This window comes from Bos taurus, chromosome 2 (genome assembly GCF_002263795.3).
Source record: "Bos taurus isolate L1 Dominette 01449 registration number 42190680 breed Hereford chromosome 2, ARS-UCD2.0, whole genome shotgun sequence".
Taxonomy (NCBI): domain Eukaryota; kingdom Metazoa; phylum Chordata; class Mammalia; order Artiodactyla; family Bovidae; genus Bos; species Bos taurus.
This window is the reverse complement of record NC_037329.1, coordinates 14,689,387-14,710,437: the sequence shown is the minus strand read 5'-3', so window position 1 is coordinate 14,710,437 and position 21,051 is coordinate 14,689,387. Positions and strand designations below refer to the sequence as shown.

Here is a 21,051-nt window from a genome sequence, read left to right as displayed (position 1 = left end):
AGAGCATAATTTTGAAGAGTGCTGCTGTGCCAGATAAAGGTGTTGATTACAATCTCCTTGGTAGCCCCCCTCCATTACCCAGGCCTGTAGATCTTGGGAAAACCGACTTCACCTGCTCTGGTATTGTGCAGCTGGATCTGCCTTGAGGATGAACATGGGGGCTAGAGCAGAGGCTTCTTGTTGTAATAACCTCTGGACGGCTCACAAGCATAAGTAGTGCACATATACACTCACAGACATACACGCACACAGCCCTGTGCATACGCACACAGATACATATCGCCACATAAAAAGCACCTGTCAGCTTAAGCCATTTCCAAACTGACTGAAGGAGGTCAGTTAAAGCAAAACTTGTACTGTTTATAAAACACTGTGGTTGTACTCATGGTAGAAAATAGAACTTGAAGAGCATTTACAAACTGATTTGGCCCTTTGGTAAATCTTTGGAAATGGATAGAAAATTCAGAATTTTTGGTGCTTTCAGAGCCACCTAGCCTGTGATTATAATAATTTAGAAATCTTTCATTATTTATCTTGTTTTATTTTGCCACAAGTTATATTGTACTCTGGGATATTAAGAATCAAAACCATGTAATTACATAAAGGACTTCATTCTAATCTCTTTTCATAACTCAAGAAACTCCATGTCAGAGTTGTTGAATTACTGCTTTTCATCAAATATTATAAATATAGCCCTGTTAACTCTTAAAATAAGTGACTACTGTCAAAAGAAGCCCTTTGTTATATAATTCCTTTTAACACTGAATACAGATAAGGCAATGGCACCCCACTCCAGTACTCTTGCCTGGAAAATCCCATGGATGGAGGAGCCTGGTAGGCTGCAGTCCATGGGGTTGCTAAGAGTCCGACACGACTGAGCCACTTTACTTTCACTTTTTCACTTTCATGCATTGGAGAAGGAAATGACAACCCACTCCAGTACTCTTGCCTGGAGAATCCCAGAGATGGGGGAGCCTGGTGGGCTGCCGTCTATGGGGTCGTACAGAGTCGGACACGACTGAAGCGACTTAGCAGCAGCAGTAGCAACACTGAATAATCTTTATTGTTAGGTGCTTTACCAAGTAAGAAAATATCTGCCCATGTTTCTTTCATTTGTCCCATAATAATTAACATTTTCTGAACTAGAATAGATCTTAGAGAACATCCAATCCAGCTAAACTGTGCAGAGGGAAACATTACATGTTATGCATTACACATAAATAATTTTTATGGACAACTACACAAAGATGTAAAACTATACATTCAGAAAATATACCTGGGCTTCATAATGAAGAACTTTCACAAAGAACCCATTTGACACTATTAATTACAATTTGTAAGTTGATACTTACGGATGAATGATATGTATTACTGACTTACTAAATGAGAGGGCTGATAAAACTGCATTAGTTAGGATGCTTTGGGCTGTGAGTAACAGAAAACACAACAAGAATTGGCTTAACAGTAAGGAAGATATGCCCAATATGAAAACATTCTTCCCAGGTGGTGCTAGTGGTAATGAACTCACCTGCCAATGTAGGAGACACGGGTTCGATCCCTGGTCGGGAAAATCCCCTGGAGGAGGGCGTGGCATCCCACTCCAATATTCTTGCCTGGAGAATCCCATGGACAAGAGGAGGAGCTTGGTGGGCTATAGTCCATAGGGTTGCAAAGAATTGGACATAACTGAAGCGGCTTAGCATTCATGCAGAGTTGGCTATTCAGCCACTCAATTACTTCATCCGTGACTTAGGATCTATCCAACTTTCCATGTTTTCATCCTGAGAATCAACAAGTTGTCAGATTGCATACCTCTGATTCTGTCAGAGAATCAACAAGTTGTCAGAATCAACAAGTTGACTTTTAGTTAAATAATGTATAGCCCATGAGATATTGTTAACTGAAATTTCAAATTTAATGGAGACCTTGCATTATTATTTCCTAAATCTGGGAAACTTATCAGAATCTTGGTTTTTCTTTGCAAGCTCTCTACTCATGGTATAAGATGGTTAATATACCATTTAGTATTATATGTAGATGCCAATATCCAGTGGAATAAAAAGGATTCTGTTGGTAAGGAAGAAAGTAGAGCAGTGATGGTTTGGCAGGTCACCAAAGCAAATCTGAATTTTTGTTGACTGAAACACAATTTCTTCTAATATTAGGTAGTTAGTTCTGTAACTATGTAATTTAGCCTGCCTTCTGATTCAGGGGTGGGATCTTTTTCTGTAAAAATTTATTTTTTGTTTTCTGAGGCTTTTAACTTCATTAGAACAAGGAAGGCCCATATCACTGTATGTAAAATGAGTAAAAAAATTCTAATGAGTATTCTGAAGTAAGAGAAGGAAATGGCTCATTTGCATACTTCCCCTTTTCTACATCATTCCTAGGGCATGTGTTAGAGGTTTTCCATGTACATGGTTGCTGGCTCTTTCTTCTTCCTTTATATTAGTTCACATTACCCATGGCCAAAACCTCAATTTCCTGTGTTCTCTTCCTCCTTCCACTCTCCCACCTTTTAAAACATATTCATATCCTTAGGGCCCTATTTGTACTTACATGATAATGGTTTTATATGGGCTAGATTAACTGTGCTAATATTTACTTTGCTAATGTGTTGAGCCTCTGAGGTAATTTAAGGCTTTAATCATTTCAAAAGTTCAACTCCTTTAAAAAGCTCTTCAGGAATGCTGCCAGTTTACACATCTTGGGGTAATGGCCGTTTTGGCTTTCCTGTCATACTCACAGAGGCAGGTGGCTACAAGAAAGTTTGGTTGGCCCGTGTGACTCCACCGTCTGGAGTTTGTTTGTGTCGTCAGCCTGCTCTCTCATCCTAGGCCACTTCTCATTCCCTCATCAAACTCACATTGTCATCTGCTGGTTTCTGCAGCCATTTTCTCCACCCTGTTTCCTGTCTCATCTGGAGTGATTCATACGTGACTTCAGTATTTACAGAGATGCCCCACCCAACACCCTGGACTCATCATTTCTTGACCGCCTCTATTGCCCAGGCCTTTAACTCCTTTGGACTTCAGTGATCTACTGCCAATGCTACCCAGTCTTTCCCAGAAACTCCTCACCTCTCTTAATTACATTTCACAATCATTCTATCTTAATCTGAGTTCCTGCTCCTTTCAACTATCCCTCTTCTTTACTTCTAGCAAACTAACAGTTAGGCTTCATAAATAATCCAAAACCTTAAGAAAACAGCAAAGATTCACATCTTTAAGTCCTTCTATGACCCTGCTTCTTCATCCCCTGCCCTACCTCTTCTATCCAACCTTCTTTCTGTAGTTTATCTCATCAACTAATCTCTCTATTGTCATCACACTTAAGCACTGAAATCCTCTCCTGGAGGAATCCAAAATTTTGTCTCTTGAAATTCCACTTCAATGTACCTGAGCCTGCTAAAGGAAGTTACATCACTGTCATCAGCATTGTCAAGTGGTTAAAAGCATGGACTCTGGAGCCTGACCACCAAAGCCGAGTTCTTGGCTCCTCCACTTACCAGCTGGGTACCCATAGCAAAATAGCACGATCTCTGTGTGACTCCTTTTTTTCATCTGTAAGAAGGAAATAATAACTGAACGCATCTCATAGAGATACTATGATGAATAAACGAGGCAATATTTATCAGGTGCTTATAGAAGTTTCTACTTCTCCTGTAGTTTTATTCCATTGTTAATAGCAACTATTCCAAACCTTTACTCTCTTATGGCTCACACTCCATCACTTCAGCAGATGATCTGGCCATATTCTCAGAGTACACATAGGACAGTTGGTGTGAATTTCTTTAAATTATCTTTCTCTGGAAATTTAACTACACTGGTGCATTTATATCTCCTTCCCATTTAAAAGAAAGAAATCACCTTCTAAAATTAATTTTTATCCTCTTCTCAAGATCTTATCCCTTCAAATACCTAACATTTTCTGTGTATAGTTAACCTTTCTGTCTACTTGTTCCTGTTTCTCACCAGTAAACATGTTTTAATTCCCATGCAGTACTATAAAAAAAAAAAAATCCTTCAACATTTCCTTTTAACTATTTTCCTATCTTCATCCTTCTCTTCATCAGATGTCTGTATTTCACATTACCATGGGTAATGTGAACTAATATAAAGGAAGAAGAAAGAGCCAGCAACCGTGTACATGGAAATTTCCTACCTTTACTTTTCTCATGACTACGCTATTGGGAAATGATAGTATAATAATTATAAGAAGGTCTAATATTAAAATCAAGTGGGAATAAACTCCAAGGGATCAAAACTTTAGAACTGGCTTTTCTCCAACCTTAGCAGACATAGATATTCATGATTTTGAATGCTTGTATATTTATATGTAATGGCTTTCCTGCTCTTTTGTTCTGGCATAACCAATTAATTGTTATCATTTGACTACCCCAGCTATTTCCTGTTTCCCTCTTTTAAAAGGAATTAGCCCTAGAGACTCCCACTACAATCAAGACTTCATTCTTCACCATCCCACCACAATTATTTGTCAAGGTCAGCAATAACATCTCAACTTCCAAATCCAGAGGTCAATTCTCAGTTTTCATCTTAATCAACTTCTCAGGAAGTTGGTAGAGTTTACTATTTCCTCTTCTTTAAAACCTTTTTTCTCCCAGTTGCCTTCTGAATACCACTTTCAGTTCTCTTCCTACCTTGCTAGCTGATCTTTCTTAGCCTCCTTTGATGGATGCTTCTCATTTATCTGCCTTGAAAATGTGAAGCACCCCAAGACAGTATCCTTAAATACCTCATCTTAACATTCTCCACCAATTCCCTTCTGGTGGCCCCAACTAAATTTGTAGCTTCAGATACCATTTATATGCTGATGATGCCGAAACTGAGGTTCTAGTCCAGATTTTCCCCTTGAACTCTATACTCATTTACCCAAGTGTTAGAGTTAGTTGCTCAGTCATGTTCAACTCTATGACCCCACGGACTGTAGCCCGCCAGGCTCCTCTATCCATGGAATTCTCCAGGTAAGAATACTGAAGTGGGTTGCCATTCCCTTCTCCAGGGGATCTTCCTGACCCAAGGATTGAACCCGAGTTTCCGGAACTGCAGGTGGATTCTCTACCATCTGGGCCACCAGGTAAACCCTCATAATACCCAAATACCTACTCAATATATCCACTTGTATGTCTAATGGGTTTTCAAACTTAACACACTGAACAAACTTTTATTTCTCCCAGAACTCCTCCGTCTTTAGTCTTCTCCATTTCAGTCAAAGAGAGTATAAGAACTTAATAGTTTATACTAGGAAAAGGATGAAAGTTAGTAAAGGAGACTGGGAAGTAATAAAGTATGCAAATGTAAGATCAGGAAAGAAATGTGAGGAATAGTCAATCCTGACAAAAGCTATAAAGAAATCTAGAAAATGAGGGCTGAAAGGATCCACTAGATTTGACATTTCAGAAGTCATTAATGACTACTGCCTCAGTAGGCTTGGAGTTGCTTACCCAGGAAATAGGAAGAAGGCTGATCAGAATGATATGGAAGAAAAACTGGCTGTCTGATATAACGATTCCGAACACACACAGACACACGTATACATAGACACACATTACACCTTTACAATCTTTTCATCCATAGTTCCAACTTTGTACTATGTTTCTAACCTTGCATCCAATATGTCCAATAATGAACTCATTTCCTTTCTTCTCTATTCTCTTTATTCTCAAACAAATTAATTCCATAAGACTAATCATTCTAAATTCTCTGTCATGTTAAATGACACCAATACTTATCCGTTTACCTAAAGTAGAAAGCAAACTTGGAGGTCATTCTATTTCTTCCTCCCCACCCATCAGTTCAGTTCAGTCGCTCAGTCGTGTCCGACTCTTTGCGACCCCATGAATCACAACACGTCAGGCCCGCTGTCCATCACCAACTCCCAGAGTTTACTCAAACTCACATCCATCAAGTTGGTGATGCCATCCAGCCATCTCATCCTCTGTCGTCCCCTTCTCCTCTTGCCCCCAATCCCTCCCAGCATCAGAGTCTTTTCCAATGAGTCAACTCTTCACATGAGGTGGCCAAAGTACTGGAGTTTCAGCTTTAGTATCAGTCCTTCCAATGAACACCCAGGCCTGATCTCCTTTAGAATGGACTGGTTGGATCTCCTTGCAGTCTAAGGGACTCTCAAGAGTCTTCTCCAACACCACAGTTCAAAAGCATCAATTTTTCGGCGCTCAGCTTTCTTCACAGTCCACCTCTCACATCCACACATGACCACTGGAAAAACCATAACCTTGACTAGATGGACCTTTGTTGGCAAAGTAATATCTCTGCTTTTCAATATGCTATCTAGGTTGGTCATAACTTTCCTTCTGATTCTAATATGTCAAATCTGATTGCAGCCCCATCTCCACTGTCTAACTCTAGTTTTTATAAACCTCCATCCTCCAACCCCTGCCACTAATTAGCCTCCTAACTGGGTCTCTTGCCTGAGGCTTTCTCATGCCCTATTCTTCCAACTATATAGTTATAGTTATATAGCTTTCAGTAAAACACTTCAGTTAAAAACTGAAAGCTGCTTCTAACTTCACACTGGCATTTACACACTCCCTTGGAATAGCACATCAGGGCTCTTAAAATTTAGCTCTCATCTACCATTTCAACCTTAGTTGATGACAGTTTTCCACTTGCCTTAACATAATCACACTGAAGTACACTGCATGGGGTCAGCACATACTTCCCACATTTGTATCTCTGGAATACTTAGAGCTTTTAAAGTTCAAATAAGTTTTTATCCTTAAATTGTAAATACAATTTCTAAAAGGCTGGAAAAATATTAGCCATAATATTGTCATTTAACAGAATATCTTTGTTTACATCCCTCCTAATGTCCCTCTAAGAATGTAAACATTTGTGTAGGAAACAAACAATTTTGCATAATATTTTCTCACATACTTTCCTTAGCTAGTCCTTGTCATGTTGCAGAAAAGAAATAACAAAAATTATACAATTTATTATAAGGAAAAGAAATAAAGACGAAAGAGAAAAAAAAAGGGTGGGGACAGAATAGATCCATGAATAAGGTTTAAGATGCATACCATGATGACCTACTCATCTACCATGAGTGAGCCACACATTTGGCTTTCAATTTTCTAGCTGCCAGTGTGAAAACAGACACTTTGTCAGTTATCCAACTCCCAGTGCCTGTGAGATTAAACAAAAATGTCCTGGTAATTTTAACTCTTCTTGGAACAAATATTGTAAAAGGATATTTATCCTGAGGTTCTCCTATAAAGAATACAGGGCGATATACTTAACAAGATTCTTATTAGAGATGGCACATTTCATTCCATGTCACTGTTCAAACTGAGAATCAATATAGGCAGATGCCATTGCACAAATCATACAGTGATTTTGTAAAAACCATCTTCTTGAAAATAATTTGATACTAACAAGGCACCCAGCTCTTTGCTGGTCTGCTTGAGTGGCACTAGTGGTAAAGAACCTGCCTACCAATTCAAGAGAAGCGGGTTCAATCCCTGGGTTGGGAAGATCCCCTGGAGGAGGGCATGGCAACCCACTCCACTTCTTTCCTGGAAAATCCCATGGACAGAGGAGCCTGGCGGGCTACAGTTCATAGGATCACAAAGAATTGGACACGGCTGAAGTGACTTAGCATGCATGCATGTATTTAAATCATGAGTAAATATATTAAAATGCCCACATATCATATGTTAGTCACAGTAGTGACTGAAGTTTCTTTAGAAAATCCTTCTGAAAGTTGTTTCTCTTCATAAAAGAGTTTATAATAGCTCTTAGGCAAAGACTTCCCTTATGGTTCAGCTGGTAAAGAATCCACCTGCAATGCAGGAGACCTGGGTTCAATCCCTGGGTTGGGAAGATCCCCTAGAGAAGGGAATGGCTACCCACTCCAATATTCTAGCCTGGAGAATTCCATGGACTGTATAGTCTATGGGGTTGCAAAGAGTTGGACACGACTGAGCAACTGTCATAGGCGAAGTCTTAAAATGTCATGTCCTATACTGGGCAGTCAAAGTTACTGGGAAGACCAGATTTTAGGTTGAGAAGAAAAAACCCCCTCGGTTTGATCATGAACATTGTTCCCTTTGAGAAAGTCCTCTGAGAGCAAAAAAGCGGCTGGGCCAAGGGTATTACAGTCTTGGGCTTGTCTTGGGTTAGTCTTGCATCTAATAGAGAACAGGATGTTATCCTAGAAGCAAGGACTCAAACATAAGCTGAAGAACATACTTGTTTGCAGAGAACATACTTGTTTTCACTGTCTCCAACCTGAAGTCCTCTCCAGAAATATGGCTAGGTGGAGCTACAGATTTGGGGCCTGAAGTATCAACTTTACTTGTGTACTGTTACATGCTGCTAAGGAGCCTGGATACGCAAATCTTTGTTTTTACATTCTCTGAGTTTTTCAGAAGATTGATGAGATTAAAAACAATTTTTTTAAAACAAAATCTCTGCCTTTATGTTTGTAGGACTGCTAAGATATGGATTTTTAGCCGTAATTAATTCTGTCACTAACTAAGATGGCTGACCTTAGGCAGGCAAATTTCTCAGCTCAGTTTCCTCCTTCATAAAGTTAAGGAGTGGTAGCAGGTTACTGATTTCCTCTGCCCATCAACTGTAAGTGCAAAGTGCCCTCGGTTTGACGAGAATAAATGGTTGCCAAGGTTTCTCTAACTAGACTTGGAGAATCTAAGACATCCACACATCTTGTGTAGGAGCACTGGCTCTGCAGGGGGAAAGTCCTGGTTCCACTCTGCCCCTTACTAGTATGTGGCCTGGGGCAAGCACTAACCCCTCTGAAGCTCAGTTTCCTTATCTGTAAAGTCCAAGTATTACAAACTCGCTTCTGTGCGTTAGTCGCTTAGTCATGTCTAACTCTTTGTGACCCCATGGACTGTAGCCTGCCAGGCTCCTCTGTGCAAGGAATTCTCCAGGCCAGAATACTGGAGTGGGTTGCCATTTCCTTCTCCAGGGACAAACTTGTATAGAGTTGTATTAAACCAGACACTGTAAATCCAGGTATAAATACAGTGTCTGAAACAAGGCAAGTGCTCAATCAAAAGTACCCATTTTTAACACTGTTATTTCCTTGGGTTTACTGAAATAAATGCTCTCTAACAGCATTTCTTCAAGTTGATTATCCACTAGTGTAGTTACAGTGTTTAAAGGTTTTAAGGTGCCAACTTGGGCTGAGTTGTTTTTAAAAATATTGGAAAGACATAGGCTCAGGGGAATTTTAAAAAATTAAGCAAAACAACCTGTGTGTTGACCTTTACCCTGTAGTTATTTCATTTAATAACAATCTATTAACAAACACAACTTTAAGCTGTTTGATTAATACTAATGGAATCCAGGCCAAATACGCCACTGAAACATCAGTAATGAACTTTCTTGCCTCAAAGAAATTTTAGTGGAGGTTTGCTTTATTTTTCTGTTTTGAAATAAGATTGTGAAGAAGTTCTTAGTTTGAGGTTCCCACCAATAGATATTTGGTCCTTTAACCTTTGATCATATGTAGATCATATTTCAATACAATTAAATACAATAAACTCATTCTTAGATAGGAGAGATAAGCTTTGAAGGTCATGTAAATACTTATTTTATAACTTTAAAGCAATTGTTTAATCACAAAAGGAAAAAATTGTGGGAAACCAGAGTTCTTTACTGTATTTTAACTACAGCAGGAAATATGTGTTTGTTTATTATGACCCTCATGCTTCCATAGCCAGATTAACTTTCAAACACAGAGTTTTCATTCTGCCTAACCAATAATTTTCACCTTGACTGTGGAAACTGATAATTTGCAGGGAGTTCAAGAATACTTGCATAATTATATCCACTGCTGCTGCTGCTGCTAAGTCGCTTCAGTCTTGTCCAACTCTGTGCGACCCCATAGACGGCAGCCAACCAGGCTCTCCCGTCCCTGGGATTCTCCAGGCAAGAATACTGGAGTGGGTTGCCATTTCCTTCTCCAATGTATGAAAGTGAAAAGTGAAAGTGAAGTCACTCAGTTGTGTCCGACTCTTAGCGACCCCATGGACTGCAGCCTACCAGGCTTCTCCGCCCATGGGATTTTCCAGGCACTAGAGCCTGGCTTGTCCCCACCACTTGGGGATAGACTCTTTGTGAACAGGGACCCCTTTTAAGAGTAGTTTCCTCTACAGGATGTACTAATTAGCACACAGTAATGTGCTAATTAGTCAAACATGATTTTCAGGAACTATCAAATTTTACAGTGAAAGAGTTCTAAATTACCATTTTATGTTAAGGATGTCTCCTTGCAGATTCTAGGTTTTTCTTCATTTATGAGATGTGAGCTTCAGCTGATTTGTAATAGGTTGTAGAAGAGTAATCACTTGTATTTCAGCTAGAAAGCACTCTGTAGGATAAAAGGTGAGTGACATGTTTTATAGATAGATAAATAAATAAGACCTTACATTGTTGCATGAATCTTGAATACCTGCATATTAAAACCCCCAAATTTATCAAGCCATTGTATAGACTTATATTGATTCAATTTTAAAAGTTCTTAGGAACTAGATTATTATTTTCTGTCTCTATAGCTCTATTTCCTTTAATATCTTATTGTTGGATTAACTCTCATAAAACTTCTCTTACTTTAAAAGATTGCATACTGAATTTATACACAACTTTTTAAAAATTGCCTATAATCATTATTTGTCAAAATGATTTAATCAGAGAAAAGAAATTATTAAGTAAGTATGTAACTTCTGAATTCAGGGGGACAAAAGTGGGTATTTAAAACTGTCACTAAATTCTCAAGGATCTACTGACCCTACCTACCAGTGCAGAGCTAGTTGAAACTGAATGCCCTAGTTTTGATGGCTTACCTGCTCAATCTTGTACATTTTGGTTAATGATGGTAAGGAAAGTTGGTGGAACTGAATGTAAAGAATAGCCAAAAATGGTTGAGTAGAATCCTGGCTGAGTCTGGCAGAAACCCCGCTCTCTCCCCATTTTGTCCTCAAACTTGCCAAGCCTTGTTCTCTTTGGCTTTATTTTAAAAATGCATTTCTGGTGAGTGAGGAAAGGTTTTGTACTGTGTTTTCAATGACTCACCCAAAATAACTCCATTCAACTTGTAAACGGTCCTGTTCTGAATGCAGATTGTTTGTTCTGAGATGGGCATGAAGGGGCTGCAAAAGGGAGATTAGAGAGGGGAAATGTGGTAGGAGAGGCCAGTGCAGTTTATAGTTTATTCAGGTTCAGGAACACATCAGAATTACTTCTTAAAAGGACTGTATGTGTGTGTGTGTGTTGGGGGGGGGGGGGTGGGGCGGTGGTGTATATTTTAAAGAACCATTTGTGAGGTCTGTACCATTTAAAGCTTTTATAGATTATCAGTATTATATAGATACATGGCTCATCTAGTTACCAACCTGTTTTTCTGATCCTCATAAAATGTGGTAGAAGGAGAGGTTACAATTATAATAAACATATAATTCCAAATATATGCATAGTGAAATAATTTTTTTTAAGTTTTAAATGCCTTTAAATAGGAAGAATCATATAGGTAACATAAGAGCTAGGAATTAATCTTAAATTAGGAAGAAAATACGTATCAGTACATTGATCACATAAAAGAACTGTGAAAACTGCAAAATGCAATAATGACGTCCTCCTGTTTTGTTGTGTACCATAGAAAAATGTTTAATTCAAGTGGCAAAGACTGAGCATTTGATATCAATAAATATACCTTTTCCAAAGCTTTCATGATTCAAAACATCAGAGTCCTTTAAAGGCAATATTTTAAGGCAGGACTGAAAAGAAAATGAAGAAAAGGACTGATCTTAAAGCTTCACAAATGAATTAAATACATTTTGGCTTTCCCATGTGTTACTATGTCCAGTTATGAGGATTTTCAAAACCTTCTTTGAGTTCCTTAATGAGTTTAACAAATAAAACTTATTCTGTTATATAATGTTGCTTCATGTCATTGTTGATGAAGAACAGATGAGCCATTTTTACCTGTTGCTCAGAAACACCAGAAAATTGAGCCACTAAAAGGAAAGCACGAAGACTAAAAGCTTTTACCATGGAGAGGGTAAATTTAGCACTGTGTGGCAAACTGAAGACCTTGTGACCTAGGAATGGTGAAATGAGAGATAAATGACAAGTTTTTAATTTGCACAAAATTAGAAAGTATATAAATTTACTCAGATTATATAAATAATTTGTAAGGCAAAGTTCCAGTGGTATTAACACCTGTATCTTCTGATGTATACTCGGGAAAATGAGGCAAATCAAAATAGAAGATTATTTTGTTATGTTAATACTTATTTATGAGGACAGTGAACTAGTATAGTAACAGTTTTTGCTAATGTGGAAAAAACCAGACAATAGGTAATAGGTTTAAATCATAGACCTTAAATATTCAATTTTATTACTTTAAAATATATACAATAAACAGAAATACTTTAATGGCTAATATGACTTTAAAATATTAAAAAAAAAAAACAGCCTAAGGCAAACTAACCACCTTTCTGCATTGTTTAATTATATGATTTGTAAACAAATCTTTGAAAGTTTTTGAAGAATTCACTGGTTCAGAAACATTTTTCCATTCATCCTCTTTTCAGATCAGATCAGTCACTCAGTCGTGTCCAACTCTTTGCGACCCCATGAATCGCAGCACACCAGGCGTCCCTGTCCATCACCAACTCCCAGAGTTCACTCAGACTCACATCCATTGAGTCAGTGACGCCATCCAGCCATCTCATCCTCTGTGTCCCCTTCTCCTGCCCCCAATCCCTCCCAGCATCAGAGTCTTTTCCAATGAGTCAGCTCTTTGCATGAGGTGGCCAAAGTACTGGAGCTTCAGCTTTAGCATCATTCCTTCCAAAGAAATCCCAGGGCTGATCTCCTTCAGAATGGACTGGCTGGATCTCCTTGCAGTTCAAGGGACTCTCAAGAGTCTTCTCCAACACCACAGTTCAAAAGCATCAATTCTTCGGCGCTCAGCCTTCTTCACAGTCCAACTCTCACATCCATACATGACCACAGGAAAAACCATAGCCTTGACTAGACGAACCTTTGTTGGCAAAGTAATGTCTCTGCTTTTGAATATGCTATCTAGGTTGGTCATAACTTTCCTTCCAAGGAGTAAGCGTCTTTTAATTTCATGGCTGCAGTCACCATCTGTAGTGATTTTGGAGCCCCCCAAAATAAAGTCTGACACTGTTTCCACTATTTCCCCATCTATTTCCCATGAAGTGGTGGGACCGGATGCCATGATCTTCTTTTTCTGAATGTTGAGCTTTAAGCCAACTTTTTCACTCTCCACTTTCACTTTCATCAAGAGGCTTTTGAGGTCCTCTTCACTTTCTGCCATAAGGGTGGTGTCATCTGCATATCTGAGGTTATTGATATTTCTCCCGGCAATCTTGATTCCAGCTTGTGTTTCTTCCAGTCCAGCGTTTCTCATGATGTACTCTGCATCTAAGTTAAATAAGCAGGGTGACAATATACAGCCTTGACGTACTCCTTTTCCTATTTGGAACGAGTCTGTTGTTCCATGTCCAGTTCTAACTGTTGCTTCCTGACCTGCATACAAATTTCTCAAGAGGCAGATCAGGTGGTCTGGTATTCCCATCTCTTTCAGAATTTTCCACAGTTTATTGTGATCCACACAGTCAAAGGCTTTGGCATAGTCAATAAAGCAGAAATAGATGTTTTTCTGGAACTCTCTTGCTTTTTCTATGATCCAGTGGATGTTGGCAATTTGATCTCTGGTTCCTCTGCCTTTTCTAAAACCAGCTTGAACATCAGGAAGTTCACAGTTCATATATTGCTGAAGCCTGGCTTGGAGAATTTTGAGCATTACTTTACTAGTATGTGAGATGAGTGCAATTGTGCGGTAGTTCATTAAACTAGTATCCCTGGAAATGTTAACAGTTATATTGAGGGGGCCCAAAAGATTACATGCTAAAATGAACTTTAGAAATGCTGGGTTAAACAAAGTTAAACAGTTTTATTTAAAAAAAAAAAAAAAAAAACTTGAGGACTTCTCAGGTCTTTAATGTTCATTGTGACTGGGTTGGGATTGGGGGAGACGAGAGAATAAGCAGAGTTTACCAAACTTACTTTATACAGAATTCTTTCCTCCAGATAATTCTATTATTATGACAAAGGGATCTGGAAGGTGTTAAGTAAATAGAGTGGCAGATTAAATAAAAAGTGTAGCATTTTATATTTCAATTTGGTAAACTGCAACACTATACCATGTTCTGATCAGATTTTGAATTATTAAGATTTTGATGCACAAAATAAAATTTTTAATTATGTAAATACTAAAGAAACAATACCTTAACTAGAACCAAATTGCCTTAGTATGGTGGCTGATGGCTTAGTCGCTAAGTCGTGTCTGAGTCTCGTGACCCCGAGGACTGTGGCCTGCCAGGATCCTCTGTCCATGGGATTCTCCAGGCAAGAATACCGGAGTGTGTGGCCATTTCCTTCTCCAGGGGATCTTCCCAACCCAGGGATTGAAGCCGGGTCTCCTGCATTGCAGGCAGATTCTTTACCAACTGAGCTACGAGCCAGTTTTCCCACTAGCAAATCTTGTTTTGTAATTTGGAGGAATATGTTAAGGCCCTGTTGTTGTTCAGTCGCTAAATCATATCTGACTGTATGCAACCCCATGAACTACAGCACACCAGGATTCCCTGTCCTTCACTATCTCCAGGAGTTTGCTCAGACTCATGTTCATTGAGTTGATGATGCCATCCAACCATCTCATCCTCTGTCGTCCCCTTCTCCTTCCGCCCTCAATCTTTCCCAGCATTAGGGTCTTTTGCAATGAGTCAGCTCTTCCCATCAGGTGGCCAAAATATTGGAGCTTCAGCTTCAGTATCAGTCCTTTCAATGAATATTCAGGGTTGATTTCCTTTAGGATTGACTGGTTTGATCTCCTTGCAGTCCAAGGGACTCTCAAGAGTCTTCTGCAGCACCACAATTCAAAAGCATCAATTCTTTGGCACTCAGCCTTCTTTATCAGTAATGAATTATACTGAGCATAATGTTTCACTTTTGATATATGCTTTTCCATTTAAAATTGGCTAAATTAACTGGAGTTGGTTTTCTGTCCTAGCCTGACTTTATAATGTTTAAAAATTTCAGCTGCAAAAGCATGTAGATGTCATTTACTATAAGAATAAATCCCCACATGAGATTGATTTTTGTTTTGTGCAATATGCCAATTTCAGTAGTGATACTGAACATCTGTGGGCTTCCCTGGTTGCTCAGAGGTTAAAGTGTCTGCCTGTAATGGGAGAGACCTGGGTTTGATCCCTGGGTCGGGAAGATTCCCTGGAGAAGGAAATGGCAACCCACTCCAGTATTCTTGCCTGGAGAATCCCATGGATGGAGGAGCCTGGTGGGCTACAGTCCACTGGGTCGTAAAAAGTCAGACACGACTAAGCGATTTCACTTTCTTTCACTTTCACTGAACATCTACTTTGCTTCCTGTAATCCTCACTTCACCTTTGGGCAGGCAGTTATCATGACCACTATTTCATAGATGAGGAATGTAATAGCTAGAGATATCAGCTGCTTTACCCCCGGGCCATACAAGAGACAGAAGGAGATAGGAACAGATTTCAAACTTCAGTCTGACACCAAAGACTCTACTGTTTCCACTATAGCATGCTGGATGGGATTATCTGCATCTAGTAGAAATATTTTTCTTCCTCCACCTTGTAGGCATTAGTAGTCACTTCAGTTGTGTCCAACTGTGTGTGACCCTATGGACTGTAGCCTGTCAGGCTCCTCTGTCCATGGGATTCTCCAGGCAAGAATACTGGAGTGGGTTACTACTTCCTCCTCCAGGGCATCTTCCTGATCTAGGGATTGAACCTGTTGTCTCTTAAGTCTCCCATACTGGCAGGCAGTTTCTTTACCACCAAATAGGGAAAGGAGTACGTCAAGGCTGTATATTGTCACCCTGCTTATTTAACTTAGATGCAGAGTATATCATGAGAAAAGCTGGGCTGGATGAAGCATAGCTGGAATCAAGATTGCCAGGAGAAATATCAATAACCTCAGATATGCAGATGACACCACCCTTATGGCAGAAAGTGAAAAAGAACTAAATAGCCTCTTGATGAAAGTGAAAGAGGAGAGTGAAACAGTTGGCTTAAGACTCAACATTCAGAAAACTAAGATCATGGCATCCGGTCCCATCACTTCATGGGAAATAGATGGGGAAACAGTGGAAACAGTGACAGATTTTATTTGAGGGGGCTCCAAAATCATTGCAGATGGTGATTGCAGCCATGAAGTTAAAAGATGCTTGCTCCTTGGAAGAAAAGTTATGACCAACCTAGATAGCATATTAAAAAGCAGAGATATTACTATGCCAACAAAGGTCCATCTAGTCAAAGCTATGGTTTTTCCAGTGGTCATGTATGGATGTGAGAGTTGGACTATAAAGAAAGCTAAGCACCAAAGAATTGATGCTTTTGAATTGTGGTGTTAGAGATGACTCTTGAGAGTCCCTTGGACTGCAAGAAGATCCAACCAGTCAATCCTAAAGGAAATCAGTTCTGAATATCCATCGGAAGGACTGACATTGAAGCTGAAACTCCAATACTTTGGCCACCCGATGGGAAGAACTGACTCATTGCAAAAGACCCAGATTGAGGGTGGGAGGAGAAGGGGACAACAGAGGATGAGTTGGTTGGATAGCATCACTAACTCAATGGATATGAGTTTGAGTAAACTCCGGGAGTTGGTGATGGACAGGGAGGCCTGGTGTGCTGCAGTCCATGAGGTCCATGCAGTCCATGAGGTCACTTGAATGACTGAACAGACTTATCACTAGTGCCACTTGGGAAGTCCATGGGGATTAGTAACTCAAACATTATTCTTTATGTAGAACTTCTGCAAAGTGTAGTGGCAGATGGTCTACAATATAGTAGCTGTTTGGAAAAAAGAAAAATCCTTGAAGAAGCAAGCAAACAGATGGACTCTCCTCATAAATGAAACACAGTAAATTTTGTAAAATCTCAAAGTTGAGAATACAATTATAAGTCATTACTTTTCAAAATAGCTCCTGTTACAAGGATTTCCTTCTCTATTACTTCTGTACCCTCAGTGTTTTAGGTTAAAAATCATCATGTAGAAGAAAACATGATTGTGTAATTAGAAATTTAAGAATTGTTGCACTGAAGCTATTATCTAATGTTATTCTAAGCTTGCTGCTGCTGCTAAGTCGATTCAGTCATGTCCGACTCTGTGCGACCCCATAGACAGCAGCCCACCAGGCTCCCCGTCCCTGGGATTCTCCAGGCAAGAACACTGGAGTGGGCTGCCATTTCCTTCTCCAATGCATGAAGGTGAAAAGTGAAAGTGAAGTCGCTCAGTCCTGTAGGATCTGCTGGCATTTTCCCCCCTTTATTATTTGACTTGGTTGGGTTTTTTTTTTTTCTTTTTGGCCATGCCATGCATCATGTTGGATCTTAGCTCCTCAGTCAGAGGTGGAACTGGTGCCCCCTGCTCTGGAAACGCAGAGTCTTAATCACTGGACCGCCAGGGAGGTCCTGGTGGCTGGGTTTTTAAATATAAAATGTGGTTCATTACCCTAAAAAATTCTTCGTTGTTTAAAAGTATTTAAACAACAAAACTAAAGATAATAGGCCAAAGAGATACAACATAGAGTCAAGTATTTTATCCATTTGACTATCCATTCTGAGGAATGTGAAGCATAGAAAATTCACCTTGAGAACTCAATATTCCTCATGGGATAGGCACTGTGCTAAAAGTGTAAAGGATGCAAGAAGAATATAGAATAGTGTTCTTTGGTCTCTCCCTTTATAGGCTGCCTAGGAAGCCAGACATACCCTTAGAAGCCAGTCATATTATTTACTGCACAAGTTCAGTCCCAAAATAAATGAGACAGACATTCAGTTACATACCAAGGAACTGTGGAAAAGATGTGACCAGAGGTGGTGGAAAGATGTTGTCCAGGAAAATTTCTGACTTGGCTGGATCTTGAAGATCATGGAGGTACTGGATAGAAAGAAAAGGAATGAACTGAGAGGCTAGGATACAGTCAACAACAGCATGTGGCAATGACAGAGCTAAGTAAGTTGGCGTCCCTCTGGGCCCCGAATGAAACTGAAGACAGCAAGGTTTGTTCTCTGGGACTTCTGAACCAGCCCTTTCAATGCCTTCTCTCCAGGTACCATCCACACTGGCTCTCCTGCTTACCTTTCCTACAGGCAGCTAGACTCTGGCCTATTTTGCAGGGCAATTCAACTGTTAGCTGTAGTTTGCTATAGGGCCCTTGTAAACGAAAGTTTTTGAGATTCAAAAAAAAGATTAATAGTGAAATTTCAAGGCAGTGATGTACCAGTACCCCTGTTATAGTTCCCCCTCATACTTTACAGTAGAAGGCCCAGAATGATACCGTGATGACTCTGGAAAGCTATTCTGGATCTTGGATATGATGCTGATTAGTATTTTATAGTCTTTCTGCTAGTAGGAGTTTAAAAACAACAAAAGGAAATGCTCAAACTCATTTTTAAAATAATTCCAAACCTTGACATCATTTGTATCTGGTAGCACCCAAATTCAAATATTTCTACTTTCCCCAGCCGTTTCTCACTCTATTTTCCTTCACCTCTTTATAAGTCCAATTTCAACGTGGAACTTCCTGCTTAAATCACTCTTAATTCAATTTCATACATAACACAGCACGTTAAATAACGTTCTTAAGCATAAAGTAGCACTCCACGAAGTCTAGTCTTTTCCTGTTTAGACATTTTGACAAATACCAATTATGCGCCTCTTTTTCCTAGCTTTCTTCACAATTCCTTGTACACAAATCTTTGGACTCCTCGAAGAGTAACTTTCGGGGAGCCCAAGCAGACACTTGTTTTGAGGTGAAGAAGGGCGTTCAAGGAAACTTGGCATTTCTACATTCCTTCTCTTTTAGGGTGCGAGGAGAACTTGAGAGAAAGCAAAGATTATTAACCTACAAACAGGCGCAAAAGCCGCGGCGTGGGGCGGAGGGCGGGGGTTCGGGGGCGGGTCTCCCCGCTCCCGGGCTCGTCGCGCCCGCCCCGCGCGCCCCCGGCCGGAAGGGGGCGTGGAATGCCGCCGAGGGAGGGGCGCGCTGACGCGCGGCTGCCGGCCAGGCCCCTGGGCGTCAGGCGGAGGCGGGGGCGGGGGAGCCGGGAAGGGGGCTGGCAGGCGCTCGGCTCCCAGCCGCGCTCGCTCGGGCCACTCGCGCTCCCGCGCCGCGCCCGGCCGGCTTCATGTGAAGCGCTGGCCCTCCGCCCCCTCCCTCCCCTTCCTTCCCTCCCTCCCTCCCGTCCCCTCCTCCTCCTCCTCCCGCGCCCGCTCCCGCTCCCCGGGGCCCCCAGCCCGGCGGGCGCTGACAGCTAGGGGCGGGGGTCCCTGCCGCCGCCGTGTCTCTCACAGGCTCCGGCTGGGGCTGCGGAGCCCCCAGTGTGGCCATGGACCGGCCCCTGGTGGCGTCGGCGGAGGCGGAGGAGGAACTCGAGTGGCAAGTGGCGAGTCGCAGGAGGAAGGCCTGGGCCAAGTGCCGCGGCTCCTGGCAGGCGTCGGAGACAGAGGACCTGTCCACAGAAGCGACGACGCAGGACGAGGACGAGGACGAGGACGAGGACGACCTCTCCGGAACGAAGCTGCCGGCGGCCGCAGGGAGAGGTCCGTGCGCCCGGCCGGGCAGCGGCGGGCGGGGAGCTCGGGGGAGTGCGGGCTGGCGGAGGAAAGTCTCGTGCGCCTTGGGCGACTGCTCTGAGTTCTGGAAGACCTCCTGGGCTCCAGGCAGGGGGGAGAGGGGACACTTTCGACCTTTAAACGCGCGCGCTTGGCAAGGCGTCTCCAGCGTCAACACAGACACCCCGGTGCCATCATTTCCCTTCAGGTGGTCACTGCTACGTGTGGCTTAGGCTGCATTTTGTCCCCAGTAAGATTCTCCCTAGGGGTATCCAGGGTGACCCCGTGGACAGAGTTCCCTTGGGGTCGGTAACGAGCTGTCCCCTCGCTCTGTCCTGCAGGAAACGTGCCCAACGAGAAGATCGCGATATGGCTCAAGGACTGCCGGTGAGTCCTCGCTCGCGTCCGGGGGAGATCCGCTCAGCTGGGACGCCCGGGCGGAGTGACTCGGGCCGCAGTCCCTGTGGGTCCCGTGAACCTCATAAGCTCTGAACCGGAAAGTAAGCCGGCGGATAGCTTCCTCCTTTAAACGATTAGAAATGGAAGTGCTGTGACCGCCGATTATTTGGTGACCATGTTGACTTTACAGTTGTTAGGACTTCAGTTCCGGAGCGTGATGTTAGCATCAGAGATCAGAAACCTAAAACAGATAATCATGCCATATTATTATGCTGGCCCGTTTTTATTTGAAAGGCATGTCACATTTCACACAGTATTTTATTTTGCATTTGTGTTGGCATCTGTACATCTGGCATAGAGTCATTTCCTTTTCAAATGTGTTTTAAATGAGTTTAATTTACTTAACTACATTAACTGGGCTTTAACTTTATGCTGGTGCCTTAATTCTGTTTGGAGAGCTATTAAAACTAGCTAATTTTGTTCTAGTTTACACCTTGGACGTGGATTTGTCAGATGGCCCTGGAATTCACAGAAGGGAAATAGAGCTTTGAAGACATTCAGGCTACATAAATCAGTTTAATTACATGCTTTGATAGCTGGCACAGAAATGTTTGATAAAGTACAAAGGAGATTGATCATATCTTATTACAGTAAAATGTGCCTGTTTCATATTTTAATTATTTTTTCCAACTTATTTGCTACTTAAAAAATCTCCTGTGAAGAATGTAGGCTTTTTAACTTTTGTTAAGGTGTTTGCTTCTGTATATATTTTTTGCCATGTCAATTTGGGCTTTTCTTCACCTTTTTGTCCAAGTACCAGAGTTTGGGAAGTCTCTTTTGGGAGAGGAGAGAGAACTGATTCTTATAGATGCCAATTTGTTTTTCTCTCCTAAAGACCCAAAATACTGGCCACTGCTCTGTTGGTATCCTGTTTTGGTGAATTGCT

The 21,051-nt window shown here is 41.2% G+C and overlaps 1 protein-coding gene across 7 annotated transcripts in view; it reads left to right on the top strand.

Annotated features, from left to right (window-relative positions):
• ITPRID2 (ITPR interacting domain containing 2) overlaps positions 1-21,051 on the top strand; it is a 96,813-nt gene that overhangs the window by 40,605 nt on the left and 35,157 nt on the right. For 3 of the 7 annotated variants that reach the window (XM_005202267.3, XM_005202269.4, XM_059875866.1), the window contains exons 1-2: positions 19,247-19,694; positions 20,048-20,093. In XM_005202267.3, the coding sequence (XP_005202324.1) occupies positions 19,481-19,694; positions 20,048-20,093 (260 nt within the window). In that variant the 5' untranslated portion in view covers positions 19,247-19,480. Of the gene's footprint in view, positions 1-19,246; positions 19,695-20,047; positions 20,094-21,051 lie in introns of those variants that run through there. The other 4 variants (XM_024976603.2, XM_005202268.3, NM_001192097.3 and 1 more) reach the window with 2 other exon arrangements.